Raw genomic sequence first — 20,566 nt, 5'->3', positions numbered from 1 at the left:
TTTCTAGTCTGCAGTTATTTGGTTCCATCTCGGTTTTCATCTCGTGACTGGGACAGCCACGCACCCCCAGCGGATGTCTCCTGGGGGTCTACGAGGCGCCAGGTCCTGTGCTCAGGGCATCCAGGTTTCTCCGATGCATAAGTGTTACTGTTCCTATTTTGTGGATTAGGACACTGAGGTTCAGAGAGGCACAGTGGGTTAGTAAATGGCACTTCCATGTGGGTCAGCCTAAAAACACAGCAAGTTAGACCAAGAGTTAGAATTCAAAATTGCCATTTGTGACAACATAAATGGACCTTAATACACTGTATTGTATATTTGAAAGTTGGTAAGAGGGTAGATCTTAAAAGTTCTCATCACAAGAAAAAAGATTTGTAAATATGTGTGGTGATGGGTGTTAACTAGACTTACTGTGGTGATCATTCTGTAGTATATACAAATATCAAATCACAAAGTTCTACACCTGAACCTAATATAATGTTATATGTCAAGTTCATCTCAGTGGGGAAAAAAAGAGAATTCTAACTCAGGTCTCTGAGTCCAGTACTATTTCTACTACTTCACTAAGCTGGAGTACTTTCTTTCATTAAGTTATTTTTCATGGATTATATTTATTTTTATTGCTTCATCATAATTTGGGAATAAATGAGACACATGCACTATTTTTACCGAGAACATATCCTTTTGGCCTCACACAGTGGTCTCCCACTCAGACTCAATTATTTCCCCTCAATTTTGACCTCCCAGGTCCTAGAAAGGCAGTAACTTGAGAGGTGTTTGAAATCTGAATGCAGGTATATTCCCATCTCTGCTGTTGCCAGTGCATGTTAGGGCTGGGTGGCACCTGAGACAGTCTGGTTTCATCCCTTCCCTTTGCAGATGAGAAAACTGCACTCTTAGATGCTGCTGAGACATGCAGGGGATATGAATATGGAAGACTCTAGCATGCTCTAAACTTCATCCACTCCATCAACATCATCGCTGTCCTTATCTCATTCATGGGTACTGCCGATAAAGACGTGGCACTCAGGTTCAGAGGAGTGAGGTTCTGGATTTATTTGGATTAGCTGTGGAACAGCCTCCTTTTGTGAGAAGATTCCAAATAGCTGTTCCAAATGTAACCTTTTCTATTAATGGACAAGCAAATAAGTTTAGTACTTTTAGGGGTCAAATGTTCACAGAAACTTTCCCAGTCAGGGTCATTTTAGTTCAGGCTGACACAAACTCATCTTGGAATACATCTACACTCTACCAACACTTCATACAAGGTCTTAGCAATCTGTGACCGGAATACAAAAGCAGCTGAAAAATGCCTTGTAGGTGTCCTTACAAGTGAAGTCCGGTCCGGCACCCCCCGATGGCTGGACTCCCGCTCAACTGCAGACAGGCTAAGACGTCTATAGCTGATGGCAGGGGCACAGCTGCTTTGGGACAAAAGATGGGCAAAGAATGAGGCAGCACATGGAGGGGCAAAGCTGAGAGAGGTGGGGTTGGAGTGGAAGTTGAGTCCATCTCCCCCTCCTCTGGTCACTGCTGGGGGGCCTGGCAGGGCTCTGGGGAGGAAAGTATTCTTCATGCTCTTTTGAGTGACATGTAGGTGTTGGGTTCTCATTGGTCAGCTGGAAGCAAGTACAAGCGACAGTGTTGGTGAGTGAGAAATGATACCACTGGGGGTTCTGCATTCCACATAAAACTTGCTGACTTTCCTTCTGGTTATGCTGATGGGATAGGAAAGGTCTGGTCTTAGGGGCTGCTGTTAGCCCAGAGCCCAACTCAAATGTGAAGTATGTGATCATCATAAAGCATCAGGCACCCTTGAGGGACATTCCAACAAGATATAAGTATCTGGTCGGGGACTTCCCTGACAGTCCAGTGGTTAAGACTTCACACTTCCACTGCAGGGGGCGCGGGTTTGATCCCTGGTAGGGGAACTAAGATCCTACATGCCGTGCGGCACGGCCGAATTAAAAAAAGAAAAAAGATTTAAGTGTCTGGTCAAGAACACCAATGAATTCATAATCATTTATTGTAAATCACTCATAGTTTACACATTATAAATGGCAAAAACACCTGCTGGATGAAGTAGTTTATTATGACAATTTCTTATTGGCATCACTTCTTTTTCAAAAATTTAAAATTTAAATTTAAACCCTACATCTTCCCTATCTTTGAAGCACTATGTTCGAAGTGCTCTGATGCCAACACTATAAGGCTTTCTTTTGCTCTAACATCTAACACAAAGCGGAACGCTGTCCCATTAATTTGGCATGCTCTTTACAAGGCAACTTAACACACAAATTTTTCTTAAATCCAGAAGCTACATAATGGTCACTTTATGTCTTGCTGCAAGTTCAGTGAAGGCTGCATGCAGGTGAAACATTTGTAGACACTGAGCTCTAGATAACTATTGGTTATTAAGATCTGATTGCCTGGTGTAGAAAATTAATATGCTTATTTAGCAGAAGTAGGTAAAGTACATGCATCAGTGGCTGGGATCAATTAGAATATAAATTAGGTGTCTAAACATTTAAATGAGAGTTTCATTTGAGCTTAATTTGATGTCTGGCACTTCTGAGTTATACACCTTAAAATGACAATAGCAAAGAGAACAAAATCAAACACTTAAAACAGGCACTGACTTATAGGGTCAGCTGGGTGTACAGCGCGGGACACAAAACTAGCAGAGCAGTGAACAGATAGATCTCTTGAAGCAAAGACAGTGGAGCATTGACAAGCTGGAAACAGGGCAAAAAAATAAGAGAGCCATTTCCTGTGCTCTCATTTTTTTACGTTTTCAATTCTCTTCCTTAAAAATAACAACACACAAACACACAGTAATTACAAAACACAAACATTCTTTACGATTTAGACCCTCTCTTTTGTCTTCTACCCTGCCTCTCTGCTCCTTCAGATAGCCTGTTTAAAAATAACGTTGGGTTAACTGGTAGAAAAAGAAAACAAGGCTCTCCTGAATCGCACTGAAAGAATATTAAATTCCTTCATCCTGTCAGGGTTAACATCTCGTACAAGCACATGACGATGTATGTTTGACATATTGTAGCTACAGCGATTAAATCACATGTCTACGTTCTAGTGTTAAATCATAGTTACACTGACTTTTAAAAAATTATTTTCATTGAGAGTTGTATCTTGACATTAGTTTGAGACAAACAAAAAATTCCCAAACCGCGTAGACTCCGTTCCCTCCCCACCCTGTACCCCCTCCCACGATCCAATGAAGAAGAGAAGTGTAGTAACAAAGGCCATGAACCGAGGCGTTGACAGCGGATGTGGATAGCGCTTCCAGGGTCAGGCGCTGCCCTCTCCAGTTCTGGCTTTCCGGGCTTCGATCATCGGCTTGGTTGCCCGTTTGCGGTCAGTGGCCAGTCCCAGCCAACACATGAAGTCAATGAACCAGGTGGTTGGGTTGAAATTTAAGCCAAATTCACTCGCAGAGTAGTCAAAGGGAAAGGTGTGATGGTAGTTATGGAAGCCTTCACCTGGAAGACAAAGTGGGCTTGAAATAACCCAATCAGCATCTCTCTGTAGAGCTTTCTAAAAATCACTCATTTATTACAAGACACTGTGTCAGGCTCCAGTGGGGAGCAGAAGACTTGCTGTCTGCCCTTAGGAAGCATTCACTCAGTTGGCTAGACAAACTCAATAGGAACAGAAAAATAACAATAATCAGCACAAAGTATCAAGACTAATTTTCCCTGTGGATTGGTGACATGCTCCCACGACTTCAGAGCTGTACTTCTTAAGCTAAATGCCAAATGGCTGATAACAGATCATCATTTTGCTGTATGTTCATAAAAGGAAAATAGCCTCTGTGGATTGAAGTAATTAAAGGAAGACTTCCTGGAAGAGCTTGGAAGAGATAAATGATAATCATTCTGATAGGTGAGTGAATTAAGGAGTTGGATCTTTAAATATCCAAAATCTGCCTATATATTATTCTACCCCTCACAGTGAATAGCTTTTCCTCCCTTACTTTTTCCCCCCACTAAGCTGTTTTCAGGAAAAGTCTCACAGCTTCTTTCTTTGTTTTCTTTTTAAAAAAGAGCTTTATTGAGATATAATTTACCATACAATTCACCCATGTAAAGAATACAATTTAATGGCTTTTGGTGTATTCACTGAGCTGTGCATGCAACACCACAATGAATTTTATAGCATTTTCATTACCTAAAAAGACACCCCACTCCCCTTAGCTGTTGGCCCTTAACCATCTCCCCTCCCTCCAGCCCCTCTTTCTTTCTCTGTGTTGGTTAATTTTACATTTTTTTTGTGTGTGTGTGTGGGATCTTCCCGGACCAGGGCACGAACCCATGTCCCCTGCATCGGCAGGCGGACTCTCAACCACTGCACCACCAGGGAAGCCCCTAATTTTACATGTTAACTTGACTGGCCAAGGAGTGCCCAGATTAAACTTTATTTCTGGGTGTGTCTGTGAGGGCGTTTCTGGATGAGATTAGCATTTGAAGCAGTGGACTCAGTAATGTAGATGGTCCTCCTCAATGTGAGTGGGCATCAGCCAGTCCCTTAAGGGCCTGAATAGAATCGGTGGAGGAAGGAGGAATTTGCTCCCATTTTCCTGACTCACTGATTGAACGTCTATCTCATCTTCTCCTGCCCACTGACTGGGATTTGCATCATCAGCTCCCCTGGTTCTCAGGCCTTCAGACTCAGACTTAATTATACCACTGGCTTTCCTGGGTCTCCCGCTTGCAGACAGCAGATGGTGGGACTTAGCCTCCATAATCACATGAACCAATTCCTCAAAATAAATCTCTCTCTCTCTCTCTTGCTCGCTCCCCGCCGCCCCCACCGCCGTACACACACACACACACACACACACACGCATGCACAAACAGAATACATCTACATTTATATAGATACAGATATCCTACTGTTTCTGTATATATGTATATATATAGAGATTATGAGCAATATTATGTATATATTTATTTGCATATATTTATACATATAGTGTTTCTGTTTCTCACTTTTACTAATACTAAGCCAATAAGATTGGCTTATTCTGAATATTTCATATAAATGAAAACATACAATATGTAATCCTTTGTGACTGGCTTCTTTCACATAGCATAATGTTTTCAAAGTTGTAGCAGATATCAGTACTTCATTTCTTTTTATTGCTGAAGAGTACTCCACTGTATGGATATACCACATTGTATTTATCCATTCATCAGTTGAGGGACACATTTTAGCTGTTATAAATAAATAATGTTGCTATGAACACTCATAAGCAAGTTTTTATGTGGACATACATTTTCATTTCTCTTGGGTACAAATCTAGGAGTGGAGTTGCTGCATCATGTAGTAACTATTTTTAACCATTCAAGGAACTGCCAGATTCCTCCTTTAATTCTTAAGTGGCTACTGGTCATCATACAGTTCTTCTATTGACCACATTTGAAAGATTCTGCTCTACAATGAGTATATCAGATGGATCAGTCTGTTGTCTGCAATTTTCTGTTTAATTTAGGTCTTTTCTAACCTGGCCCTCCACCCCATCATTCCTAGACTAGAGTGCTAGAGTTTTCCCCTATTTTCAGATACAGGCACTGTTCTAAGAACTCTGGATGTATTCCCCCATCTATCATACAGTGGGTGTAATAAGAGTCTTCCAAGGACCTTTATCAAGAAAGCTGATTTGAGAGTCCAGTATTGACCTGGACAAGCTTCAAACCAACACCCAGTTCTTCAGGGCCTGTGTCATGGCCTCATTCTTTGGGTTCCCTGGCCCACCATCCCCTATGTAAGATGGTAACATTCCCAGAGTGCCCACTCTTCGTCTGCTCTCAGAGTTACCACTGGATGTGGCTCCCCTCGTTACAGTTCTTATAGAAGATGAAGAGTGAGAGGAGGAGAAAACAATAGGAGGGATCAGGAAACTCACACTTTTCTCTCTGCTTATCCAGTTATTCCCATAGCTAAATTTGGTGTTTATTCCACCTTATATTGCTCTTGTCAACACAAGATCCCTGGGGTCTTAATAAATGGGTGACCCTAACACCATGATGGCAGAGACCCATGGCAGAGGGATGCAGAGACTGTTTCAACTTAACAGCAGGAACCTCCCTTCCTGGGTTTGATCTCTGTACTCAAGGCTCAGGTTACCCAGGAGACTGAGTTGCTTCTATCAAGATATAGCTATCATTTATTAATCACTTACTGTGTGCCAGCCACCATGCTAAATTCTTCAAAGGGTATTAATGCCTATAATCCTCACATAGCTAAGCTATCTGCTATGATTATCCCCATTTTTAAAATTTATTTATTTATTTATTTTTGCGGTACGCGGGCCTCTCACTGTTGTGGCCTCTCCTGTTGCGGGGTACAGGCTCCGGACGCGCAGGCTCAGCGGCCATGGCTCACGGGCCCAGCCGCTCCACGGCATGTGGGATCTTCCCGGACCGGGGCACGAACCCGTGTCCCCTGCATTGGCAGGCGGACTCTCAACCACTGCGCCACCAGGGAAGCCCGATTATCCCCATTTTAAAATGAGGATGGAAATGCACAGAAGGGACAAGTAACCTGCCTAAGACCATACGGCTAGTAAGAAAAACAACATCCCCGAAGGCTTGTTTCCTGCTAAGCACTGCTGCAAACAGTATGTATTAACTCACCTAACCCTCCGGCGACCCCAGGCGGAGGTCAATGCTACTATATATTATCCCCACTTTACAGATGAGAACACACGGTATGGAGGAGCTAGATAACTTGCCCACGGTGGAGGAACCAAGACTCAACCAAACCTGTCAGACTCCAGAAGCCTTGCTCTTAACCATTCTGTGGTACCGCGAGATGACAAGGTCCTGATTCTCCCCATCCCTCTGTTTGCAGGCCTTTTAATCAATTAATTTATTTTTAAGGTCAGCCAAATGATGGACAGCTGAGGCTATAGCGGTCAGGGCAGTTTGAGAGAGACATCAACTGCTACTCCTCCTTTAGGAAAATTTCCATGGTAAAAATAAATAGCTACTAATTATTGATCACCTACTATGTACCAGGCACTGTACTAAACAGTTTATGTATAGTATCTTAGTTAATTCTCATAACACCCCTATGAAGCAGACATTCCTGTTCCCATTTCACAGGTAAGAAAACTGTAAATCAGAGAGAGTAAGTGGCTCGGATTCTAACGCCAAAGCCCAAGTTCATCCCAGTTTACTCCACCCCATTGCCTCTCTTTACAGATTCCACAAAACCACTGAGAAGCCTAGAAGATCTGAACTGCCACTCCCCCCACTGGCTCCCACCCCATACTCACCGATGGCACCCAGGGTGACGAGCGGGTTCTGCCGAGGGCTGATGTTCTTGTCATAGGGCCGGTTTCCGTACATGTGGGCGACACTGTTGACCAGCCAGGTGACATTGAGTGAGATGGTGTAGCGGAGGATGGAGGCCAGGAAGTAGGAATTCCACAGACTCTCTCCCCAGATGCACCAGGGCACCAGTGTGGGGACCATGAAGCACATGAGCACCACGCTGATCTTGTAGTACCTGGAAGGCAGGATGTCATGCTATCATTGGGCACCTGTTGATGGTGGCAGGGATAGGTGAGCAAGCTGCAGGGAAAGTCAGCAGTGGCACTGCTCAACTCCTTCAGCTCTTGTGCCCTGTTGTGTGTCACTCTGTATGGGGGTCACAAACCCAGATACCTACAAGGGCTAGGCAGGTAACACAAATTTGAGAATTAGGACAGGCAGAAGCGATAGGAAGTGGAAGGCCCCGCAGCATACTTCAGAATTTCAATATAAAATCATGAAACCCATGCATCTTAAAGCTGCATTTGTCCTCCAAGCCGCAGAAGGACAGCTTTTTAACAGCTTTTCTTTCTTCCATCAGTCAGTCAACCTGACAATCAGGTTGTTTTCAATAATTTCAAGAAATATCCTGTATTCCTTGAATAATTTTCAGGCACATGATTCTGTACTAACTTAGCTTAGTAAAAGGTAAACAACCCCTTCCCTAAAATGTTCTCTGTCCCTTTGAGATTACATTCCAAACCAGCTAAAAATAAACTAAGTATAGGAACAGGCACAGCCATATAAAAAGTAAAAATTATAAAGAAACCATCAATAGTTGGATTCCTGGGTCTGTTCATACAGCAAACGTTCCCTGAGCACCTCCTGTAGGCCAGGCCCTGAGTACTAGAGGTACAGAGACAAATTTGACACAGTCTCTGCCCCAGGCCCCAGTCAGGTGAAACCTCCAGCTATGTAGGACCAGCTCTAAGCAGGGACAGGAAAGAAGCTCTGAAATGAAAATGTCCAAAGCTGCCCATTCATAGCTGATTCCTCCCTGACCTGCCTTCAACTGACCAAGCTTCTGGGAGGCCTCTGTTAAGATGCACATGTATGAACTTGGAGGGAGCACAGCGTGAGGAAATGAGACTAGGGAGGTGGAAGGCTTTGGCCTTGAGCCCAGATCTGATTCTGGATGCAAAACAAGCCTCTTTTTATTCTTTCACTCTCCTCTTGTTCACAGCTAGATGGTTCCCCAAAGCAGAGCATGAGGCAAGGGCTTGTATGTGGGTCGTTTATTGGGGAAAGTGAGCTCAAGTAACAGGAATAGGCAGCTGGGAAGTGGGAAACGAAAGGAGGGAAAGTCAAGATGGGGGTGCCCACTGCTACAGGCAACTGAATTTGGACCTTGATGGGACATATTATACCTCAGAAGTATTCTCTCAAGGATGAGAGAAGGCACTGTTTTCCCATTGGCTCCAACTCTTCCTTGGTCCAAGGGCCCCCATGGGATGTCAGCTCTCTCACACTTCCAAGTTTGCTTGGGTCAGAATGGCTGAGTGTGGTCCACGGGCATCTCAAGGGATGGTGGCAGAGAAGTCAGGGCAGGAAGTAAGAAATAAGCAGTACAGCTGAGCAAGGTGCCATTGGGTTACACCTGTGCCACCAGGTGGCTGCAGGAACAGCTGGAGTGAAAAGGTGGGCTGAGAGTACGAGGTGTGCGTGAGAGGTGTCCAACACAGGCAGTAATTATAATACCTCCTGGGGTTCTTGTGAGGATCAAATACTAATAACTAATGCATACTATGTGCTTACTGTGTGTCACGGCTATTCCGAAACCTGTCCATGTACTGGCTCATTTAATTCTAACAAAAACTTTAGGAGCAGGGGACCATTAATATCCTCATTTTACAGACGGGGAAATTGAGCACTGCAAAGGTTATGTAGATGGGCCAAGGTTACAAGACGATTCAAGTCCAGGCAGAAGCACTTCGGAGACTATCATGCTATTCTGCTTTGCAAATAAAATCGTGTATGTAGGGGCTTCCCTGGTGGCGCAGTGGTTGAGAGTCCGCCTGCCAATGCAGGGGACACGGGTTCGTGCCCCGGTCCGGGAAGATCCCACATGCCGCGGAGCGGCTGGGCCCGTGAGCCATGGCTGCTGAACCTGAGCATCCGGAGCCTGTGCTCCGCAACGGGAGAGGCCACAACAGTGAGAGGCCCGCGTACCGCAAAAAAACAAAAAAACAAAAAACAAAAAATCATGTGTGTAAGTGTGCTTCGCAGATTGCTAGCTGCATGTGAAGGTTGGTTCCCATATAATTATCACTGTTTTTATTGGGCAACATATTAACCCCTCAACACCCATTTTCCAGTCGTTGGCATACAATATGACTGCATTTTAGTGGAAGGAGGGTGCCCAGGAGGTCAGAGGAGAGGGTGTGGTTGGAGGGGCAAAGACAGCAGACAGTGGAGGGACTGGTGGTCTGAGGTTGGGCTCCTGGGAGTCCCGCGCAGAAGGCTTTTGGAGCGTGTTTTTGGGAGATGCTTACAAGGAAGGGAGGAAGGCAGGATGGGCCCAGGCAGAAGCTCACCCACAGTGAGCTCCAGCAGATCCAGTAGAGCCGGATGGCTCTTTTAGAGCTGTCCCAAATTGCAAGGTATCACCTCATCATCCGCCACTGGCCTCAGGGTGCCTCCTGGGCTGGGTGAACATGTGGGCAAGGGCAAGCCCTAGAAAGGACAGCAGCCAGGGTTGGGGGCATCAGCTGAAGAGGGCATCTGGGTGAAGCACACGGGCCCTGACCAAGGGCCCTGGGAACTGGTGTGAGTGCCTGTGAAGAGGCAGAGGCTCTGAAAGGAAGCCCAGAGGCGACGGCCTGCTGCGGCTGCTCCTCGAGGGCACCTCTAAGGAGCACAGGAAGCAGCTGAACGTTGCCCACAGAGGCATTCTGCAACTTAAGTGCTTCCTTCTCTCCCTCCACTCCCTGGGCTGCAACCCAGTACCTTTGCAAAGAGCCTCTGTTAGTCCTCATTTTGCCCCTGGAAAGGAGACAGAAATCACATGCTGACAGCTAGCTTGGTGCTGGATGCCAGGCTAAGCATGCCACAGGCTTTCTCTCACTTACTCTTCACCACAGACTCAGGATGGACGCACTCTGGCAATGAGGATGCTGTAGCTCAGAGGGGCCATGGTTCCCCCGGCCCTTGCTCTGACTCTGCTCTGCCCCGACCCTATGGAATCCGCCACCTCTGGTTTGACTGCAGTCTGCAGGCTTCGGCTTCCACTCATGCCCTGCCGCTTCTTCCGCCTTCTGAACTGTTAGGGAAGCCTTCTGCCTGCCTGGGCTCTGGTTCTAGAAGCTCCACTTCCCAGAGGGGGCTGGGTCCCCGTGGAGGGAGAGGGCCAGCAATGGGGCTTCCCAAGTGGGAGGAGAAAAAGGCCTTGCCTGCTAACACAACCACTGTCCCACCAAATCCTCTCTTCCTCAAAACAAGATGCTCTTTAAAAATCACTGCCCTCATTCCAACAAAGCTTTAGCAGATCTAACTATAGGGTTGCTCTCTGACTGCTCGGCCTGTGTTCTGCTAGGGTTTCTCTTTGTGTGTTCAATGCAATGGATGGAAGAGGAAGGAATTTTTAGGCGGCACAGTGAGTCTGGGTGGCATTGCCAGTGAGACAGGGCTTGATGCTGATAACTGTGTAAAAAAATCTCCCCAACCATTTCAAATGGACTCAGCGTATCTTCCTGTGCAGCCGAGTGCCCCTTCCCCCTGGTCTTCGTTTAATTACAGTCACTGGTCTTCTTGCCTCAGAACAAGTGCTGAGATGGCTCCCCTGCTTCCTTGCTTAAGAACACTTAAATCTGGGCGCCCTAGCCAAGGGTCCACAGGGCAACACCACGAAGTCTCCAACCCTAATCCTTCCTCATTGAAATATTTTCTTTCTTTAGCTGGTGGTAGGGAGGAAGACTGGAGAGGGGCCACTGATACTGCTCTTTTTGCTAAATGGGCTTCTTATGTTGTAAAGCATCATAGAACCGTTAACTACCCAACTCTGCCACTGTCTTTCTGTGTGATCTTGAGTAAATTATTTAATCACAGTGAACCTCAGGTTTCTCTTTTGTAAAATGCGGTACTGACAAATTTATTGAGTGCCTACTATGTGCCAGGTACTGTCCTAACATTGGAGATATAAAGTGTATAAAACAAACAAAAATCCCTGCCCTTGGGGAGCAGGGGTATTTTGGTAGGGAGATTATATATATATATCTCCTCATATGCATATATATATTCTGGTAGGAAAGAAAGCTAATAAACAATATAAATAAATAAAATATAGAGCATGCTATTGGTAAATACTACAGAAAATAATAAAGCAAAGAAGGAGAATATGACATCAAGGGCAGGTGTTGAAATTTTAAATAGGGTGTCTAGGGAAGGACTTCCTCACACTGTAGCTTTTAAGTAAAGACTTGATGGAAGTGAGAAGTTAGACATGTGGCTAAATAGGACAGAGGATTCCAGGCAGAGGAAACCACAAGTGCAAAGGCCCTGAGGCAGGAATGTTCCTGGCACATTCTGGGAAGAGCAGGAGCGTTGGGGCTGGAGCAGATGAACAAAGGGAAGAAGTGTAGGAGATAAGAGAATAATGATGGACCACATCATGGAAGGGCTTGTAGGTCATCATAGGGTTTCACCCTTCACTTTGACTGAGATGGAGCTCTGGTCAGGTTTTGATTAAAGGAGTGCTGTGATTGGACTTATCATTCTGAGTGTTGTGTTGAGAAGGGACTGCAGGGGAGGGCAGAAGCAAGGAGGCAATTAGGAGGCTGCTACAAAGCCTAGCCAAGAGAGGGCATTGGCTTGAACCAGGATAGTGGTGGCAGGTGTGAGAAACAGTCAAATTCTGGATATATTTTGAAACTAGAGTGACAGGACTTGTTAACAGACTGGATGTTGGAGAGAAAGGAGTCAAGGGTGACACCAAGGATGGAGATGCCATTAGCTGATATGGGGAAGGATGGAGGAGCTCAGTCTTAGACATGTCAAGTGGCAGATGCCCATTAGACATTCAAGGGGCAATGTCAAATGGGCAGCTCAACAGACAGGTCTGGAGTTCAGAAGTTATCTAGAGATAGGTTTTGATGGGAAGAGATATTTGGAATGCATCAGTATATGAATGCATGCCACTCACATATATACATATATGTATTTTCTCGTTTGAGTTCCACAAGAGTCCTATGAGATACTTTTTATAACCTCACCTTTTTTTTTGTGTGTGTGTGTGGTACGTGGGCCTCTCACTGTTGTGGCCTCTCCCGTTGCTGAGCACAGGCTCCGGACGCGCAGGCTCAGCGGCCATGGCTCACGGGCCCAGCTGCTCCGCGGCATGTGGGATCTTCCCGGACCAGGGCATGAACCCGTGTCCCCTGCATCGGCAGGTGGACTCTCAACCACTGCGCCACCAGGGAAGCCCATAACTTCACCTTTGTAGGACATTTACGGAGATCCAAAGAGGTCATGAGACTTCTCCAAGGCCACACTGGTTGTGCAGAACATAGGCAGGCTTCAAATTCAGTTCTTAAACCTAATTGTCTGTTCCCTCTAAGTATAACCTGCTACTTAGCTTACCAGGAGAAGGTCATAGGGGAGAGGTAAACTGGGTTGGAGTGTGTAATCTAGCTTTGCCTCATGAATTGCACATCTTTAAGTAAAAATACTGTCTCCTCAAGGTCAGAAATAGACACGTTGTCCACTCCAGCGAGACTGAGCTTCTTCCCATTCCTTGGGCACCACCTTCTTTCTGTCTCTGTATCTATGACACTCTTCCCCCAGCCTGGCTGAGTTGACTTTTTCAGTTATCAGTCTAAATGTTCTTCCCTCTTGGGGGATTTCCATGGTCCCCTTGGACCAGGCAGGGTGCCTCAGCATGTTGTACTTCTCAACTCTCAGTATTCATAAATACTTGCTGGCTTAGCAGGCAGTCTCACCTGCTAGACCAGTGGCCTCAACCCTAACTGCACATTAAAATCAACTGGGTGAACATTTAAAAACGACTGATGTTGGGAACTCACTGTAGACCAACAGAATCCAAATGAATCCAAATTTGTGGCCTGGGCACTGATAGTTTTAAAGCCTCTCCATTGCAAACATTGATCATGGCCTCCCTATAATCCACCCCACCCTCTCTTTCTTGCTGAAATGCCCTGATATTGTTCAGATACCCAACTGTCCTCCCTGCAGCCATGTCCTCTGGGGACATGGGTCCTGATTGGTTTCAGGCAGTCAACGTTGATCTCATTCACTTTGCCAATAATAAATTTGGGAATTGGGCAGTAGTGGCCAATAAGATATGAGGGAAAGGATGGCTGCAAGTTTTTGAAAGGGAGATAAGTGTTAGTGAAGATGTAGGGAAATCGGAAGCCTTAGCATCATTGGTGGGAATGTAAAGTGGCGCAGCTGCTGCATAAAGCAGTTTCTCAGAAGGTGAAACATCCAGCAATTCCACTCCTATGTATCTGTTCAGACGGTTGGAAGGCAGGGACTTGAACAGGTATCAGCACACCAATGTTCACAGAAACATTATTCACAATAGCTGAAATGTGGAAACAACCCAAGTGTCCCTTAATAGATGAATGGATAAACAAAATATTGTCTATCCATACTATGGAACATTATTCAGCCATAAAAAGGAACAATTTTTTGATATATGTTATAACATGGATGAAACTTGAAAAAATGCTTAATGAAATAAACCAGGCACAGAAGGGCAGATATTGTTATGATTCCACTCATATGAGGAACGTAGAATAGGCAAATTCATAGAAAGGGAAAGTAGACTAGAAGTCACAGGAACTGGAGGGAAGGGGAAAGGAAGAAGGAAGTTATTGCTTAATGGGTATAGAGTTTTTTGGGGAATGATGAAAAAGTTTGGGTATAGATAGTGGTGATAGTTATACAACATTGTGAATATACTTAATGCCACAGAAATGTACACTTATGAGTGGTTAAAACGATAAATACTATGTTGTGTATATTTTACGGCAATAAAAAAAGAGAGAGAGAGATGAAGGAATATTTTCTTTGATAACAGAAAGAGCTCAGAGGCAAAGATGGCATCTCTTTTTTCACAGTGACTCCTGGCCCTGCTCCAGCCATGCGTGACTATGACAGGAAGAAGGCTCAGAAAAAAGTAGACCCCTTAGGTTGACGGAGCAGAAAGATGGAAAGGCTCTTGAGCCACAAAACTAACCAACCCTAGAGTGGCTTTATCCCTGAGGTCTTAGTCTGAGACAAGCCAGGCAGGTCAAGAGGTCAAGATCTCCTGTGGGGTAGCTGAAAGCCTTCTGGTATAACGTAGTAGACACTGTGATGTCCCATCCAGATCTCCTCTCAGGATCAGAGGGCTTCATCTCCCAGTGGATGGCAGTGCTGCCTCTGCCTTGCCCTAGGTCACGTCCTCTCCCAACAACCCCATCCAGTGACTGACCTATAAGGGCAGTAGTCCATTACCCAGGCCAGGTCCCATTGCCCCAACTCACCATGACTCTGAAAGTCATCTCCACTTCAGAGCCCCTACAGGGTTGGCTGAAGCCTCCACTGAGATCAGTTGAGGCTCAGCTTCTTCCCTTGCTCAATCCTGTTTCGGTCCCTTCTTCCACAGGTGTTGATCCCAATGACCCTTCCAGTAACCTCCAATAAAGTTTCTACAATGTAACATCCATCTTGGAGGCAGCTTCTGGGTAACCTGTCTTGCCACATGGATCTACTGCAGGGCCTGCAGAGTCCAGCAGAAAGCCAGACTCTTCAGAGTCTAGCACAGAGACTTGCACATAGCAGGCACTCCTAAATATTTGTGGAATGATTACATGAATGATCCTTTTTTCTTTTTTCTGAATGGTTAGTCAATGATGAGTTCTCAGCTTCTCAGGAAAATAAAAACACTACAGTGACTTCAGTAGGGCTCAAAGTATAAGAGATAAGATGCCAAGGTTTCCCAAAACAAACAAACAAACAAAACCCCCACAAACTGCACAATAAACGTTCCACCTGCTTTTAATTGTGTATATAAAAGTCAACACCTCGAAGAAAGACATTCGTGCTCATTGGGACCCAACCCCCAGCTTCCAACAGGTTTCACTGTGAGGCTACCTACCTCCAGTTTAAATGAATGATTTCTGAGCATGCGCTGCTAGGTTATTCTCTGGGCTGCCAAATATGGTAAATTTTTGGCAGTATTTAAGGTTAACAGCCAGTCTAACAGGTTTGGTCCTGGTTTGGAATGTGAGTGGCTTCTTCCTTTCTGTGAACACTCAGATGGGAGTTATCTGATAGGAAAGATAGGAGATAGAAGAAGCCTCCTAAAATTATCAAGCGAGAAAGAAAAAGAAAGGGGTAAAGAAAGAGAGAAGGGGCGGTATGAACCTGAGAACGACCCAGGGAAGTGTAGCTCTCCTTTACAGATTTGAAACCAGAGATCCACATGTTTAAGCCAAAATCACAAAAGCCAAAGCACTCAAGCTCACCTTACAGGTAACTCTGGAGCAGTTTCCTAGAGCTTTAAGGTGATAGCTTATAAGAATAGGGTGTTGGAAACCTTTCAATTCCCACCTCACAATTCCTCATGATACCAATACCACAGCGGGAAGATCGTTTTCAGCATTTAGATGAAGATAAGAAGTCCATTTTCACACAATCAAATACCATCACGCCATGCCCCCATCTAAGTAAGCTTTGATTAGAGGACACAGATATTGACATGGCCCTAACCTTTCAGTGCTTTGAAGAATATGCTTATTCCAATAAACTGGATCACGTGAAACATTAAAGTCAGGCTTGAGACCAAAAGTTTGTTCTATGGAGAAGAAAGAATTTGGGATTTCATATATATATATATATTTCAAACCTGGGTGTGATAAGCATATTAAAACTCTCATTTTTCTTTAGATGAAAAAGAAATTGCTGTTCCCTGTCTGCAAGCATTTCCTGTTGCTTGACTAACTAACCCTAAGCACAGCAGTCCGGAGCTGCTGGTGTGTGAGATCTTGAGAGTGAAATCGATTAGAGTATGAAGGAAGGGGAAATGACCTGCTGACTTCCAAGCAGGGCTAGCCTCAGGAAGTGTGAAAAGAAGCAAATACAGTGGGTGAGAGGGAAATTATAGCCCACAAATGTGTCGTAATGATGAGCGATGAGCTGTCACTAGCATCTTGATTAAATATGTTTGGTTTTGTGATTTCACTTACAGCCGAGCCAGAAATTCATCTTCCCTACAGTTTTTGCATCTTGTAGGGGACCAGCCAAAATTATCTGGGTGCTTACCATAAACATTAATTTAGAGGACAGATGATCCGCCCTGGCAGCTTGTAAATGCATGGACCATTCTCTCCTTCTTCTTTTGTCTCTTCTGTTATCACCCACAGGAGGTGGAATATGTGATTCGTTTGGATGCAGATCTGAAGATGGAAGCCCGCTGATAGGGAAGCTCTTTGGAGTTTTTCAGAAAATCTTCCAGATTCTTTGAATTGTTGCAGTTGAAAACAGGCTTTGCGGCTGTGTCCTTGAGTCTGCCTCTCCAGTGCTTCAGTGTCTTTAAGTGAAAGTGTTCATGATGGCCGCGTTTGAAGTATTCTCAGAAAATCTTAATCACTCCAGATTTGTCTTTGACCCTCAATTGGTCTTGACATCACTTCCCCTGTGCTACTTCATGATAAGCATTCCTGTAGAAGAAAATCTTTAATTAGACTATCTAGATGCATAATCCTCATCTTCTGGATAATTCCTTCCACGGAGGAACCAGAGATGGCAAACGGCTGCTCCATGAAAGCATCTCCTTTGGAAACTTGCAATGCATGGGAAAAAAAGACATATTTTTATTTTCTCTCCGACTTCAGCTTTATTTGCTTTTGAGGTCTGAATGTGGAGGTTAGCTGCATCCATCTACTTGAGTTTAATTTGTCTTTGTACAAACAGCTTGCATGAATTCACTAGGCAGCGGTTCAAAAGATAAACATAATCGTTTCAGAATTTTAGCATAAAAGAGCATTATTCCTACCTCATTAACAATGAAGTGCTTGAAGAAAAATGCCCAGGCATATATTGATTGCTAAGACCGTGTAAGGAAGGTTAAAAGGACTTTTCCTTTTTCAAAGCTTTGATTCCATCATAATATGCACAGGACAAGTTCTTTGAGGACAGGATTTGTCTTGATCTAATTCACATCATTCGTAGTTCCTTGAACACAAAATGTTGGTTAACTCAGCAGGTGCCCAGTAAGTAGCTGAATTGTTGACTTGCACGATGAGCATCCATCTGTCTTTGGCCAAAGCAATTGCGTCAGTTCACCTTTGTAATTTTTTGATATTTAGAGCTTCTCTAGTCCTCTCCAGAAATTTAAGTTGATTTGACTGGATGTCATTCTGGGTCTCTCTTGAGGATTCTTTGTCTGCCCTTCCTCCCTCCCATTCTTCTCCCTCCCTTCCTGATTAGTTATCAATCGTTCTCAGTAAGTTATAGGAACGACAGACTAACTCCTGATGATATGCAGGATAGGATGACTAAAATGAATAACTACAATCATTTACAAAATAATTGTTAAACAAAGTCACTGCATGTCCACTTTCTCTCTTAAAACTTCACACTTAAAACTGCATTCCACTTTGACACTATCTGAGATAAACTGAGCATCACAGGAGAAAACATAACCATTTTCCCTAATCTGGGATCCATGAAGTTGTATGCAAACTCTTCTGTGTATTCCCATTTTTCTGGGGTTCAAAGTCCATAGCTTTCATCAGATTCTCAAAGAGACAGTCAATTCCCAAAGAATGAAAGCCCAATATATTAGTAAGGTAACTACTTTTTTGTTTGATGATGCTGTTGTTTAACTTTGATTTTCTGTTTCCTTTAGGATCTGGCCTAAGATTTAAGTAAGAAAAATTTAATTCAATTTAAAGGGTGGTCCTTCTATTTTTTTAGAGAGTGGTCCTTTTTATTTTTTTAAATTAATTAATTAATTTATTTTTGGCTGCGTTGGGTCTTTGTTGCTGTGCGCGGGCTTTCTCTGGTTGCGGCGAGCGGGGGCTACCCTTTGTTGCGGTGCGTGGGCTTCTCATTACAGTGGCTTCTCTTGTTGCGGAGCATGGGCTCTAGGTGCACAGACTTCAGTAGTTGTAGCATGTGGGCTCAGTAGTTGTGGCTCGCGGGTTCTAGAGCTCAGGTTCAGTAGTTGTGGCTCACAGGCTTAGTTGCTTCGCGGCACGTGGGATCTTCCCGGACAAGGGCTCAAACCTGTGTCTCCTGCATTGGCAGGCGGATTCTTAACCACTCTGCCACCAGGGAAGTCCCTGGAGTGGTCCTTTTTAAAATGAGATTGTCCTCCCTTTTTTTAGCAGTAAAAATTTTAAAAGAATTAGTGACAGTAGATAGCAGTGTGTGCATATGTAGATAGCAGTGTGTGTGTGCGCTCACATATGGATCCTGTGCTGAAAGGACAATCACCAAGTGACAGACTACAACCCTCCTCCCCTACCCAAGGGGGGACAAAATTAATTGGGTTGTTTTTTTTTTGTTAATTCCAAAACTCTATCAATGATAAGCTGCTCACCAGCAGCCAGTCTCTGTGCAGGAAAGGAGCCAGTGGAGTCATTTTGGTCACTTTCATGATAATTATGAACTGCTGCAGCTGAATTGATCGAGTACGCTGACCATTTTCCTTGTTGAGGGCAAAAATGAACAGGCTGACCTAACACAGTTTCTTCATTTCGCATGTAAGAGGAATGGCCCTTGTGCACAATGCATGCTTTGTAGCCCATGGGTTCCATTCCTAAATTCAAGCTGCACTGTCTTTTCAAAGCTCCCCAGACCTTCAAAACTCAGCTCAAGACTGATGTCCTTCAGAAAGCCTACCCTGGTAAATCTCCTCTCACCTGTGCTTATTGCATTATTCAACATCCCTTCACTACAACTGTGCTGTCAAGACTCAAGAAGACAACCATTTTAGACAGCTGAGTTTTCCTGCTAGCTGGGAGGACAAATGTTCAATTACCCCAACTTTCTTTTAAATTGTATGTGGCAAAGGAAAAGATGGACACATTTCATGGAATCAAAATGGAAATTTCTGCATGAAAGGGGTCAAAAGGTACACATTTCCAGTTACAAAATGAATAAGTCCTGGGGAGGTAATATACCGAATGGTGATGATAGTTAATAATACTGTGTTGTGTACCTGTGTTGCATACTGGAGAGCACCTAGGAGAATGGATCTTGAAAGTTCTCATCACGAGAAAAAGATTCGTAACTATGTATGGTGATGCATGCTAACTGGACTTTTTGCAGTGATCATTTTGTAATATTTACAAATATTGAACCATTATGTTGTACACCTGAAACTAATATAATGTGTCAATTATACCCCATTAAAAACAATGGAAATTTCTGTGGGCCAAATAAAGAAATATTATGTGGAAATCATTATCCATTTTTGGTCCTTCTTAATGAGAGTTTATGGAAATAACTTGACTTTCCATGATGGTGATGAGTGTCTTAGCCTGGGTTTCTTGAAAGGAAGGCTTAAGGCAGAAGGTTCTACGATATTATTTTATAAAGATGGCTGAGTCCCCGGGAAACAGAATGTGGAAAGCAGGGAAGGTTGGGGGGCCGATAGGAGAGTGTGTTACTCAGCTGGCCCCGGCTTGATCCCTCACACTGGTGGGGCCATCTTCCAAGAGGCCATTTGGGTGATGGAGCCTCAGAACATTGTCTCTGGGAGGAGGAAAGGAAGAGTGCATCTACCAGCTCCCCTCTGCATTGCCCGCATCCCCACCACTACCACACACAAACTTCGGGATTGGGAGCGTGGGTGCTGAGAGGTGTCACAGGCTCCAGCACCAACAGAGACGCCCCAAGGCAGGAGGCACAGGCGTGAGAAGGGCGCTGTCGGGATGAACCTACCTGAAACCAGTTGGAGTGCAGAGAACTGCAGAGAATGAGTGGCCACAGCCCCAGGACAAAGAAGGTCCAGACAGTCTGCAATGTTGCCTAACGGGTGTCTGATACAAATAAGTGTGAGCTTTAGACTCTGTTCGGCCCACAGGGTCTGTTGAGGTATAAATAGCTCTTGGCCTTGACTAAGTGATTCACTGTATGACTCAGTCACTATAAGAACTGACTTCTTATGTTTACATATTAAATTTTGCTGATTCCACCTTTATTTTCAGACACACGGATAAGCTGCCACCTCTGTTAGTTTGCCCACCTTCAGTGGCTTCTCTGTCTCCTTCTAACTC

The 20,566-nt window shown here is 44.4% G+C and overlaps 1 protein-coding gene across 1 annotated transcript in view; it reads right to left on the bottom strand.

The window, feature by feature from the left end:
• Window positions 1–1,996: 1,996 nt before the first annotated feature.
• SCD5 (stearoyl-CoA desaturase 5) overlaps window positions 1,997–20,566 on the bottom strand; it is a 157,280-nt gene continuing 138,710 nt past the window's right edge. The window contains exons 4-5 of the mRNA XM_060011670.1: window positions 7,301–7,533; window positions 1,997–3,500 (exon numbers count right to left, since the gene is read on the bottom strand). Coding sequence (XP_059867653.1) covers window positions 3,310–3,500; window positions 7,301–7,533 — 424 coding nt within the window. The 3' untranslated portion in view covers window positions 1,997–3,309. The remainder of the gene's footprint in view (window positions 3,501–7,300; window positions 7,534–20,566) is intronic.

The sequence above is a fragment of the Delphinus delphis genome, chromosome 5, assembly GCF_949987515.2.
Source record: "Delphinus delphis chromosome 5, mDelDel1.2, whole genome shotgun sequence".
NCBI classification, from domain to species: Eukaryota; Metazoa; Chordata; class Mammalia; order Artiodactyla; family Delphinidae; genus Delphinus; species Delphinus delphis.
The sequence above is the reverse complement of the archived record's forward strand: the minus strand, read 5'-3'. Positions and strand labels throughout refer to the sequence as shown.